Source organism: Crotalus tigris, unplaced genomic scaffold (genome assembly GCF_016545835.1).
Source record: "Crotalus tigris isolate CLP2741 ecotype Arizona unplaced genomic scaffold, ASM1654583v1 scf7180000017980.1470182205:1502881, whole genome shotgun sequence".
In the NCBI taxonomy this organism is placed as follows: domain Eukaryota; kingdom Metazoa; phylum Chordata; class Lepidosauria; order Squamata; family Viperidae; genus Crotalus; species Crotalus tigris.
The window spans coordinates 273,507-287,500 of NW_024096756.1; the positions used below are offsets into that span (position 1 = coordinate 273,507).

Below are 13,994 nucleotides of genomic sequence, written 5' to 3' on the forward strand. Positions count from 1 at the left end.
GGCATCTAACAAAATATATAAATAAATGATTGTTTCCAATAAATGAATGTATAATTATGCCTTTGCTTTACTTTTGAACCAATATTATAATTTGAACTGATTTTTCAATTACTAAATAAAGGTTAAAAAAAATAAGCAGCTAAATAAATAAATATTATATTTATCTATCTGATAACTAAATATAACTTACTATAATAAAAAGTGGACTCTTTGTGTAGGAATCTTGTCCTCATGTTAATATCATTTCTGTTATTGTAAATACCACATAATAATACATTTAGAGAAAATATATGCAATTTATCAAGCTATATAGAGATAGAAAGATGGAATGTTAAACTTTCATAGTCATGCCCATGGTATTCAACTCTTGCTGCTGAAAGCCATCTTCAGTTTTAGAATACTATAGGAATATTAAAGCATGTTTTTCATATTTTGCAGAAGTTTTCAATTTTGACTTTTTTTATACAGCCATTGTTTTTCAATTAATTGATTTGTCTAATACTTTTTTTCAGGTAAACCAGTCATGATTGTTACTGAATATATGGAAAATGGTTCTTTAGATAGCTTTCTCAGGGTAAGTGACTTGTTGATGTCATCCTCTAGTTATGCATTATACAAATTCCACTATCTTAAAGAGATAAATATCTAGATGAACGGAACTTCAATTATTTTTAAACATTATTACTTTTTATGAAAAGAGTGATAAAAATCAATCATTTCCAACAAAGCAATAAAAAAAGTCAAATAAGATCTAAGTCTACTGTTTTCTAAGCATTATTCAAGTGTCTTTGCATATATCAGATTCAACATGAAGCTCTATTCGCAACTACAGCTTTTAGAAGAATGGTAATTTATACTATAATTATATTTATTTCATGCAGTGTTTGGTCTAATATCAGAACCGTTAAGTTTTTAAACTAAGATTTCATTTTAGATGAAGTTCATATGGCTTGACATAATATATATATATATATATAGCTAGGGTCATAATTTCCATTTCAGTCCTAGAATAAATTTCGATGCAAATATCTGGAAAGAATCTGCATATTTGTTACATACATAGAATGCTCTTAACTTAACTAGTTACTGAGAACATTTACTTTATGGATTTACACAATATATTGTAGGAAGATGACTATAGTTTACCCAGCAGGTAAATCACAAAAAACAAATGAAACCTTATCAATGTTAATTATAACTTGTTCTAAAAGTTCAGCTGCTATATCTATAATGGAACTGTTTCAGTTTGCTAATAGCCCTATGGTTTTGCCAGAAAGAATGAAGCTGTATTAGGCTTATAGAAAAATAATATTGAGTCAAAGATCATGTTTAGATGGAATGCTTTATTTTGAATCCATTATATATGCAATCTTAGTTTATCAAATTTTCCATGTATTAATGTAGGAAATTAAAATGAAAAGTTTTCATCAATCTGGACAAGTCAGAGACATTTGATTTGGGCTAGTACACATGTTTTGACTCTGTGTTCATGTTAGAGAGAAAGAGAGAGAGTGCAAGTGAGTGAGAGAATGATGTCTTATTTGGCAATACGTATCAGATTTATGTTTGCTTTAACTGGTGCATTTCAGCACACTATTTTCAAAACCAAGCTATACTGATGTGTAGATTATTTCTGAGTAGAAGCCTTATGTAAACTGAAGGGCTAAAAGGTTGTTTAAATTGTTTGCAGAAACATGATGCTCAATTCACAGTCATTCAGCTTGTAGGAATGCTTCGAGGAATTGCATCTGGCATGAAATATCTTTCCGATATGGGTTATGTCCATCGTGACCTTGCTGCCCGCAACATACTCATCAACAGTAACTTAGTATGCAAAGTCTCTGATTTTGGCCTCTCCCGCATATTGGAAGATGATCCAGAAGCTGCCTATACAACAAGGGTGAGTTTTTTGATCTAGGAGTTATTGCAACAAAGCAGCGTCTGAGTCACAAATAATATGTAGACGCTGCAGATAAATCTTACTATATACAGATATTGTGCACATATATAACCATTTTATTCTGACTGAAATTGGTCAGTATAGTAGCAAGTACATTGCGCTTTAATTGTTCTGTTGTTTTCAATCACAATGGTAAAGTTTACATAAATCCTGAACTACTCTAAGGCCTTTATTCCTTTTTTCAAATTGTATTCTTCTTTGAAGACCCTTAAAGCAGAATTCACGATTCTTTCCACTCCTTCTGCTCTCAGTTTGTAATCTGTGTAGCATCAAACAGTTTTTGAATTCTAGACGGTCAGACCAACCTATCCACAGGGGATTAATATGCATGTTTTGTAAATATCCACTCAGCATTAAGTCCTCTTAAGTTATTATACTTCAGTACATGCTTATAGGATTCCACTTTATGTCTTATTATTGCTAATTAATTCTGTACTATTTTTTAATACTCTTTTCAGTTCCACAGAAAGCAGTTTCTAGCCAATATAGTACCAGTACATATATGTATCTGTCCTATATAACTATATCTGTATTATATACAGACTTTTTCATTAAGAGAAAATAGTTATGTAGGAATATTGTGCCCTTCCAAATAACATAATTTTGCACTTCTTTTTATATACATAGACTAATCCTAATAAACTAGGGCAAGATTGGAAAATATGGTTTAAGATAATATTTTGTCTGGTAAATTTTAAACTATGTTGTATGGATTGTTAGCTTCTTCCGTGTCTAGATAAAACTTTAAACTGCCACAATGAAGCCAGCTCCTTGGCTTTGTTGGTAAAGATAGTTATATGGATTGTTATATGAGCTTTCTAGAGTGATTTTATGAAATGAGTGGCCATATAAGTCCGTAAATAAATAAATAAATAAATATAAAAACAATCAGCAATATTTTTATTGTTGTTTGACTTCTATTCAAAATATTGAGGGCACAGATATATGTGTATATGATGGTTTTGCCTTATAGGGAGGCAAGATTCCAATTCGTTGGACATCTCCAGAAGCTATTGCTTATCGCAAATTTACATCAGCCAGTGACGCATGGAGCTATGGTATTGTTCTTTGGGAAGTAATGTCCTATGGAGAGAGACCTTATTGGGAAATGTCTAATCAAGATGTGAGTACAATGAATTATATAGACAATTATTACACAGGAAAAAAAATCAAAGTTTGTTGGAAAAGGCTTATTTTATTGGGGGAGATTTTTTGCTTCTTTTTTTAAAAAAAGCTTTTTAAACAATTAATGTTTTTTTTACAAAATAGAAGAAGAAAACAGATTCAAGTAAGACATAAAATGCCAAACTGTTTTAAATTAAAATTTCAGTGATTAGAGTTCCTCATTAAATTCTCCTGATTTCTTTTAATTGAATTATTCCATGAGTGTTATAGATCAGATTAAACTGAACTTTACAAAAGGAAAGTAAATATTTGTGTATAAGTTTTTAATAATTAGAACATGTTTTGAAATACTACATATGTTATGTGAAGTGACTATTTGATTTTCTTAGAACTGTTTCATGTAAACAGTTTAAATAATTATATTTTGCTTTGCAGTTATGCTTCTTTGGAATATAGTATTTTCCAATAAATAAAAATATCATTTTGTGCACTTGATTTAACTTTGATTTACTTGACATGATCCAGTTACACAGTACAGTTTATTTTAATGTTATACATACATCACAAATAAAATTGTTTTGTTCCTAAACTTACATATAATTAAAAACAAATGTATATAGTCATCTTGTTACTTAGTGTATAAATTCTGCCATAATTTTATTTTTTAAATTTTTATTGTACCAAATATCATTACTGTTTTGTGAATTGGCTTACATTGTTTACATGCACTGAGCTGTACAACATTTGCCAACAAGTGCATGAGTGTTGAACACACATATGAAACCTAATTAAATTGCTCTCTAATTACTACTATGTTTGGCTCTCAAAAACCTTTTAGCAGCTGCTGATATTTTTAATATATTGCCTTATCATAAATATATGTGCAACCTTGTATGTATACAGCTTAATGTCAACGTATTATTTTGTTGCATAACTGAATATGTAATACAATAATAAAATTATAAATATGATTTAGAAATAATTGCTCCCCCTAAAAGAACCTAGGGAATAGATACCTTTAAAGCTTTTTGCTGCTTTTGGATCATTTTCTGATATTTTTGATTGATTTGAAACCAATAAACCAAACTACAGCAATACTCAAATCAAAACCTCAGTATATAGAAATGGTAATTATGAAAATTTTGCTAATCGTGCGGTTCATAATATTTCCAGACTTAGTTTAATAATATTTATGGGCTTCTACAAATATTACATCTTCTCATCTGAAATTCTGAAATATCAAGGGGCAAACTGCATACATGCATGCGGGCATGTGCGTGTGTGTGTGTGTGTGTGTAATGCTAAGGCATTAGCCAATAATGGATATTTAATAGCTGAATACCGGCCTTTTTGTCTGAATCATGGTTTACATTTTCATATTTCTATATTAACAAAAGTAGTTTAAAAAGATTGTTCCTGCATATTGAGTTTCCATATATGTATTATTGGATCTTATCCAAGGCAAGATTTTTAGATAAATTAAGATTCTGAAATATTTAAATATTAGAAGCAGGATTATTGTGGTTTTGGCTATGTTCTGTTTCAGTCATTGGCTAATCCGGTTAAAGATGGAAAACTGTCCTCCATTTGAATCCCAAGAGATTCATTGCTAGTCATTATAAATAATGCTAAACTATGGACTGGTATAAAGCAATTTTGTAAGTTCATATGATCTCAAATAACAATTCCTATAAGACTATTGAAGGAGGTGGGATGAATATACAGCAGTGATCCAGATGTTTTCTCTTCGGAGTAATTAAGCTAGTACTGTAGGAAATGTATAAATTGAGCCGTATTTGGTCTAATCAAATTTAAACATTGGACAAGATTGAGTGTCACTTTCTTCAAAGATATGTAATTATCCTCTGCTTTTTCCGTCATGTTTTGTATCTCTGTATTGTCAAGTGGCTTATTTTGGAGATGAAAAAGAATAGGCATGATTCACAATAGTTAGGAATAAAATACATCTGTTTAATTACTAAACTTCCACATTAGATTATGTAATGCATATCATTTTCAGAACCGAAGAAGGAAAAGTGAACTGAATGTCCTTCAGCTTCTACAAACTGTCTTCCTTGTGCAGGTAATTAAAGCAGTGGAGGAAGGATACCGTTTGCCACCACCCATGGACTGTCCAGCTGCCTTATATCAGATGATGCTGGACTGTTGGCAAAAAGACAGAAACAACAGACCAAAGTTTGAACAGATTGTCAGCATCTTGGACAAGCTTATCCGTAATCCCAGCAGTTTAAAAATTATCACCAACGCAGCTGCAAGGTGACACAATCTATACATTTATAACTTGCTATATAACTTGAATATGTGGCAAAGGAAATGTTTGTTGTGAGATATTAGTTAGGGAGACAGAATACCCCCATTAAATAGTGCATTCCAGGGCATTCTTTAGGCTTGATTTAAAAATGTTAGTAATATCAGAACAAGACTTTGCAACTGAGTGGTCATGTTGCGTTAGTATTGACACAACATCAGAATAATTTATCATTATCTCTTATGTCAAGAATGTTACTGTGTGTCAGGGAGTATGTTTTTCTATGTATTTCTCAGCATATAAGCTTAAAAGTACATCATAAATACTAGTTAAATTTCAGAAGCTGATTAGCCTAGGTGTGCTAAGAAGAGTGGAATTCAAGCAACATGTGTATACTTCTTGACCTCTAAAATAAAACACAATTCACTGCTGAGGCCAAATCCTTCTTAGAAAGAAAAATGTATTTATGTATTTGAAGATTAATTTTGCATAATTCCTTTACTACTTTGAAAATACTTTTGAAGTACTTTTTCAATAGTTCCATGTGCAGCATTAAATAATTTTAAAAGTCTTTCTAACTGTAGCAATTGGTTTGATTTTCAACATCAGTGTTGTATTTTTGCTCCTCAATATACATAGTCTTTTAAATTTTGAGTGCAGTGGAAAACCAGAGAACAATCTTTCAAGTTTTATTAGTTGGGAGGTTGTATTATTCTATTATTAGAATAGAATAATAACCATAATTTATTTGATTTTTTGATAGTTCCAAATATCTGAAGTTCTGCATATAAAATTTTGGGATTTTATTCAGAGAAAGTTCATTTTGAACATTTTCGTTACTGTTTTCTATTTAAAACTTAATATATTTTTTAGATCCTGGTGCATTACTTTATAATTATAAATATTAAGCCTGATTATAAAACACAAATAATAATTACAAAAAGCCAATATATTTATTATAATAACTTGCATTCTTTTGAGGTGGGAAAGAAGGTTTGAACGTAGAAGTATAGAACCTGTAGATTAGATATCTTCATCCACTCCCAATCCTAGACCCCACAAACATCAATAAAATTTTACTGTAAGTTTGCCAATAACTAATTGAAATGAGGGAGTAAAATAGGGGTTTGTTTGTTTATATGCTTCCATTATGCATTGGAAAAAAGGAAAAAAAGTACAATTATGCTGCTTGCTAAAGTGCAGGAAAAAAATAGAATAGAAATACAGATGGGCCTGGTAGCATCTCCCAGAAATAAGCTCCTTATATTAAGGGACTATAGTAATCCTAGTATTGGTATAGTTTCCAGTAATATTCAGTTCCGAAGGCTAGTAGCGTTCTGTACTATAGGATCCATTTTTTATTAATATTATTATAAAATTATTAATTTACTACAGAAGCTGTTTCTTTTATTTATATTATTTACTAATATTGTTATTTATTTACCATTACTAATCATTAGAAAAACTCTAATGTTGAGAAAGATTGAAAGCAAAAGGATAAGGGGACAGCAGAGGATGAGATGGTTAGATAGTGTTGTCGATGCAATGAATGTGAATTTGTGCAAACTCCAGGTGAGAGTGGAGGAAAGGGAACCTGGCATGCTATGGTCCATGGGGTCATGAAGGGTCTGACATCTCAGTAGTTGAATAACCATCAACTACCTTAGTCTTATGGCAATATATAGTAAATGATTTATAGTAAAATCATAAAATTAAGAATATTTTTAACTGAACATTAAACTTCCCAATGTTTAAAAATTGTGCAAAGTGTTCTTTAAAGGTCTTTTTAATGAAGAATTTGTTTCTCAACAGTACAGATAATGCATTTGTACCCATAGCACAATTTGAAAGAATTTTCTATAATTATAAATAAGGGAACTATGGCCCTTTCATGACTTGCGGACTTCAACTCCCAGAATTCTGGGGGTTAAAGTCCACAAATTATAAAGGGGCCATAATTTCACTCCTCTGTTATAAATGTGATAGTTCCAGTCTGCTCTATGTTCTGCTGGTCAAACTGTGCTTAAGTAATTGGTTACCACTATACAAGTAAGATGTTGATTAACTGGAAAAAGTACAAAGATGGTGAGGGTCCTAGAGCCTAAATCCTCTGAAGAATGTTGAAACAAACCAGGTAAAGAAGGTGAGATTAAGACCAGACATAATATCACTTTTGCAATTCTGAAGGGCTATCACAGGAAAGAAATGTGGATTTATTCTCTACATCACTTACGTTCGATCACTTACAATTAGTGGAAACTTTACAGTGGGAAGTCCAAATGTGATAGCAGAAGGATTTTTCTGATTGTGAGAATTATTAAGCAATGGAGAGTAGCAGCCTGCCTCCTAAAGCTCCAGGGATTCCATTACGGAGGTGGTTAAGCAAAGGTTGCATAGGTAAACAGCCTTATGCCTGGAATGATGTGAGGTTTCTCTTGTGGGGTAGGCATTGGATGGAAAACTTACAAGGTCTTTTCTAACCCAATGATTACCACAGTGAGCAAGGAGAGAAATATTATAAAAGATATTCTTGAGGTAATATGATCCAAGATAAACAGGGCTTTAGACAGGACTTTATGTGACATAGTTAATAAGCTACTGTGTTCATTAGCTGTAGCCTATGAAGCATCTCTGGCAGGATGATCCAGTCTCCTTTTTATGAAGGAGAGGTGGAAATGTCTCTGCAATGCTCTCATTCAGCAAATACCTGTGAAGTGTATGTGAGGATTAGCATGATGAAAGAGCACTTTGTCATTGATTAACTATGCAGACCACAAAAATTCAAACCACAAGACATGACTTTTTTGTATATAGTACACAAAATTACAGTTATATTTTAAGCCATGGTTTTAAACAAAGAAATGCAGGTAGAAGAATACCTGCATAAAATTAAGGGAAGCATAAGTTGTATGTTTTGAAAGGAAAGATGCCACACTGAAAATTAATTGCAAGATTATTGCAGATGATTAACATTTTGCAGCTCAAAATTAGCAATATTAGTAACAGCCCAAGGCATTTGGAGCTATATGGTTTGCCCAGTATGATATATGAATCATCATTAACCTAGATCCAACCTTTCATCTCTCATCAAAGAATACAATGTTGAAAGAAATAATAAAATCTATTCATAGAAAAATCTTTTTTCCTGATGAAGTAGGCAAGTGCACAACTTCTTTCATTATTTATCTTAGAGATTCCAGTTCTGAAAGTTGCTAAATTAAAGTATTTCAGTTAACTGGATAAAAAAATAACATAGCTTCCTTATCTTCTCCCCAAAAGGCCATTTTTTAAAAAAAAAAAGTTAAAGTTAGAATGAAAATTCAAAATCAGCAAAATGTGGAAAGCCTAAAGAGCAATTAGTTAGTTATCTCTGTTGATTTAAATAGAATAAATTAAATTTGCTTACTAAATACATAAAACCCCTTTATGGATTACTGCCTTGTCGTGGCGAAGGGGCTTGTGTAACTCAATGAAGCTATAAGCTATGCCGTGCAGGGCCACCCAAGATGGACAGGTCATAGCAGACAGTTCTGACAAAATGTGATCCACTGGAGAAGGAAATGGCAAACCACTCCAGTATCTTTGCCATGAAAACCCCATGGACAGTATTAAAAGGCAAAAAGATATGACGCTGGAAGATGAGCCCCTCAGGTCGGAAGGTGTCCAATATGCTACTGGGGAAGAGCAGAGGGCTAGTACTAGTAGCGCCAGAAAGAATGAAGCGACTGGGCCAAAGCCGAAAGGACGCTCAGCTGTGGATATATCTGGTGGTGAAAGGAAAGTCCGATGCTGTAAAGATTTTTTCTCCATAGGAACCTGGAATGTAAGATCCATGAATCAAGGCAAACTAGACGTAGTCAAAAAAGAGATGACAAGACTGAACATCGACATCTTAGGAATCAGCGAACTAAAATGGACAGGAATGGGTGAATTTAACTCAGATGACCATCAGTTATACTACTGTGGGCAAGAATCCCTCAGAAGAAATGGAGTAGCCTTCATAGTCAATAAAAGAATAGGAAAAGCAATACTGGGATACAATCCCCAAAATGACAGAATGATCTCAATTCGAATCCAAGGCAAACCATTCAATATTACAATAATCCAAATCTATGCCCCAACTACTGGTGCTGAAGAGGATGAAATTGACCGGTTCTGTGAAGCCCTACAGCACCTTATAGAATTAACACCAAAAAATGATGTCCTTATCATCATGGGGGATTGGAATGCTAAGGTAGGAAGCCAAAAGATAACCAGAATAACAGGCAAGTTTGGCCTTGGAGTACAAAATGAAGCAGGGCACAGGCTAATAGAATTTTGTCAAGAGAATACGATGGTCATAACAAACACTCTTTTCCAACAACCCAAGAGACGGCTCTACACATGGACATCACCAGACAGTCAACATAGAAATCAGATTGACTATGTGCTCTGCAGCCAAAGATGGAGAAGCTCTATACAGTCAGTAAAAACAAGACCAGGAGCTGACTGTGGCTCAGATCATGAGCTTCTTGTTGCAAAATTTGGGCTTAAATTAAAAAAAGTAGGGAAAAGCACTAGGCCACTCAGGTATGAATTAAATCATATTCCTAATGAATATACAGTAGAGGTGACAAATAGATTTAAGGAATTAGATCTGATAGACAGAGTGCCTGAAGAACTATGGATGGAAGTTCGCAACATTGTACAAGAGGTAGCAACTAAAACCATCCCAAAGAAAAAGAAATGCAAGAAAGCAAAATGGCTGTCTGAGGAAGCTTTGCAAATAGCTGAGGAAAGAAGGGAAGGCAAAGGAGAAAGAGAAAGATACACCCAATTGAATGCAGAATTCCAGAGAATAGCTAGAAGAGATAAGAATGCCTTCTTAAATGAACAGTGCAAAGAAATAGAAGAAAACAACAGAATAGGGAGGACCAGAGATCTCTTCAAGAAAATTGGAGATATGAAGGGAACGTTTCATGCAAAGATGGGCATGATAAAGGACCAAAATGGCAGAGACCTAACAGAGGCAGAAGAGATTAAGAAGAGATGGCAAAACTACACAGAAGAACTATACAAGAATGAGCTTAACGTCCCAGATAACCACAATGAGATGGTCACTGACCTCGAACCAGACATCCTAGAATGTGAAGTGAAATGGGCCTTAGAAAATCTGAGCAACAACAAAGCTAGTGGAGGTGACAGTATTCCAGCTGAGCTATTCAAAATCTTAAAAGACGATGCAGTAAAAGTGCTACACTCAATTTGCCAGCAAATTTGGAAAACTCAACAATGGCCACAGGATTGGAAAAGGTCAGTTTACATTCCAATTCCAAAGAAAGGCAATGTCAAAGAATGTTCAAACTATCGCACCATTGCACTCATTTCACATGCTAGTAAAGTTATGCTTAAAATCCTACAAGCTAGACTCCAGCAGTATGTGGATCGAGAACTACCAGAAGTACAGGCAGGATTTCGAAGAGGCAGAGGAACTAGAGATCAAATTGCCAACATACGCTGGATCATGGAGAAAGCTAGGGAGTTCCAGAAAAACATCTACTTCTGCTTCATTGACTATGCTAAAGCCTTTGATTGTGTGGATCACAACAAATTGTGGCAAGTTCTTAAAGAGATGGGAATACCAGACCATCTATTTGTCTCTTGAGAAACCTATATGCGGGTCAAGAAGCAACAGTGAGAACTGGACACGGAACCACTGATTGGTTCAAAATTGGAAAAGGAGTCCGGCAAGGCTGTATACTGTCGCCCTGCCTATTTAACTTATATGCAGAGCACATCATGAGAAAGGTAGGGCTAAATGAATCAAAAGTTGGAATTAAGATTGCCGGGAGAAATATCAACAACCTAAGATATGCAAATAATACCACTCTAATGGCAGAAAGTGAAGAGGAACTAAAGAGCCTCTTGATGCAGGTGAAAAAGGAGAGTGCAAAAGTTGGCTTGAAACTCAACATTAAGAAAACCAAAATTATGGCATCCGGACCTCTCAATTCCTGGCAAATAGATGGGGAAGAAATGGAGGTAGTGACAGATTTTATTTTTCTGGGCTCCAAGATCACCTCAGATGGGGACTGTAGCCAAGAAATTAAAAGACGCTTGCTCCTGGGGAGGAAAGCTATGGCAAATCTAGACAGCATACTAAAAAGCAGAGACATCACCCTGCCAACAAAAGTGTGTATAGTCCAGGCCACGGTTTTCCCAGTTGCAATGTATGGCTGTGAAAGATGGACCATAAGAAAGGCTGAGCGCCAAAGAATTGAGGCCTTTGAACTATGGTGCTGGAGAAGACTCCTGCGAGTCCCTTGGACTGCAAGGCGTTCAAACCGGTCAGTCCTAGAAGAGATCAACCCCGACTGCTCTTTAGAAGGCCAGATCCTGAAGTTGAAACTCAAATACTTTGGCCACCTAATGAGAAGGAAGGACTCACTGGAGAAGGGCCTAATGCTGGGAAAGATTGAGGGCAATAGAAGAAGGGGACGACAGAGAATGAGATGGCTGGATGGAGTCACTGAAGCAGTAGGTGTGAACTTAAATGGACTCCAGAAGATGGTAGAGGACAGGAAGACCTGGAGGAACGTTGTCCATGGGGTCGCGATGGGTAGGACACGACTTCGCAATTAACAACAACAAAAAATACATAAAAACCAGAGGAAATGAAATCCTGAAGCATGTTTACTCTGGGGGAGGAAGGAAATTCTCCCCAAAACAATGGCTGCCTAAAGGAGCTCAAAGCTGGCTAGAGTAAGCTCCAGGTTGTCAAAAGGCAACAAAGTATGATCAATTTTAATCGTATTTAACAAGCCAATTCACAGCATGGTTTCTGAAGGAAGCTTGTATCAACAAAAGCTTTCAGTCTTCTCAAAGTTGTGTGGTATGGCTTTCAAAGGGATTAAATAAAATAATGGAAGATAGAGCTATCTGTTATGTTCATGTCTGTATGGCGGGTTGGTTAAGTGTTAAAGCACCTAAAAATGTCATAAACAAAGGTCACAATATATTGAAGACAACATAAAGCAGATTCTCAAGCTAGGCCAATATTTACACACAGAGTTCACTTGAAGGTTGATATATCTAATAGTGTCCATTATCCAAAGTTGAGGTCCAGGGTTAAGAGTCAGAACTACAACAGTCAGTAGAAATGACAACAAGGTTAAAGTCTGGTGTATTAATATGTCATTTTTAGTGCTGGCTATTCCAAAGTATGTATTTATAAAGCCAACCATTAAGTGATTCACAAAAGTCACATTCTCATTACGAGGTTATTACATTTCACTAAATGTTTTCTCATGAGGAGACCTATTCTCTAGTCATTTGTTACATTATTGGGCTTAAAGCTGCATTTGCTTGTGTTCCCTATGGTTTATATTTATTATATATATATATATAAAATATATATTCTTTTATTATATATTCTTTTTAATATACGTACATACATACATACATATATATATACACACATAATATTTCATATATATAAAGGATCTTGTTTGTACATCCATCTGTCATCTGCAAATTAGAAGGATATGTCTCCAAAAACCAAACAGAATTGTAATGGCTATAAGTATAACCTTGAAGAAAATGAGGAAGAGGCAATGGTCATATAAGACAAATCTGAATCCAAAGCAAGAATAGAATTTGAGGAAGCATCTCAAACTGTCGCTAATTGTCTTTAGAATAAAGGCAGGGAGAGAAAAGTGCATTCAGAATGCAAGATTCTGTGAACTATAACCCTATAATGAAAATAATTTCAGTATTCCTCATTTTAGTGTTCAAGTCTGGTCTACTTTGATAGTGTAGTGGCAAAATAAAAATCAGGTTTTAAAATGAATATGATTTAGTTGGGGACTTCATAGATTTTTTTTTAAATAGAATGAGATTATTTGAACTCCATTCTGAAAATCAATTTCTGGAAAAGAGGTGAGGATCTGTAGGGATCCAAAGTTAGGGCTAGGGTTAGGATTAGATTAAGTTTAGGAACTAAAAACCAGGAGACCAGATTAGAAATCAGGAGTTCTAGTCTTCCTTAGGCATGAAAGTCAGCTGGGTTGCTTTGGGCCAATCACTCTCAGCCCATGATGTCATATTTGGGCAAGAAGCTGGTTGGTCAATTCCTGTTGCAACTAATGGATCAACACTTGCTTTATCTGGGAAAAATGGACCTTTCACTTGTGGAAAAAAATACCTTTTTTTCTTGTGATCAAATGATTTGGGAGACAAATATTTGACCTAGGATTTCTCTACCTACTGTATACTAAAATATTGAACCAATTCTAGAATTCTAGAAAAACTACTCAATGTTTTATAAAAGGGTCATCCATCTACCAACTGGCTTGCTTGCTTGCTTGCTTGATTGATTGATTGATTGATTTCAATTGTTATGGCCACCCACTTCTTAAATAATAATTAGAACTTTACCCTTTCCAACCATAGGTTTTCAGTACAGTGATCATAATGTAACCAAAGTGCAAATAAAAGCATCTGCCAGCAAGTGTAGACAATTGCAGATTTGAGGATGTTCAGTATTTGCAATAGAATTTGAAAAATCAAATATCACAAGTTTTTTAACTAAAAGGCTTTGCCATTTGTCCCAAAAGTGCCTTTTTCATGAGGCAACTGGACTTTGTTGTCCAGTTGCCTCGT

The 13,994-nt window shown here is 34.3% G+C and overlaps 1 protein-coding gene across 4 annotated transcripts in view; it reads left to right on the plus strand.

Annotated features, from left to right (window-relative positions):
• The window catches only part of EPHA3 (EPH receptor A3), a 231,882-nt gene that overhangs the window by 202,245 nt on the left and 15,643 nt on the right, over nucleotides 1-13,994 (plus strand). For 3 of the 4 annotated variants that reach the window (XM_039345858.1, XM_039345856.1, XM_039345855.1), the window contains exons 12-15: nucleotides 513-574; nucleotides 1,691-1,900; nucleotides 2,934-3,083; nucleotides 5,169-5,362. In XM_039345858.1, the coding sequence (XP_039201792.1) occupies nucleotides 513-574; nucleotides 1,691-1,900; nucleotides 2,934-3,083; nucleotides 5,169-5,362 (616 nt within the window). The remainder of the gene's footprint in view (nucleotides 1-512; nucleotides 575-1,690; nucleotides 1,901-2,933; nucleotides 3,084-5,168; nucleotides 5,363-13,994) is intronic. The other variant, XM_039345857.1, reaches the window with a different exon arrangement.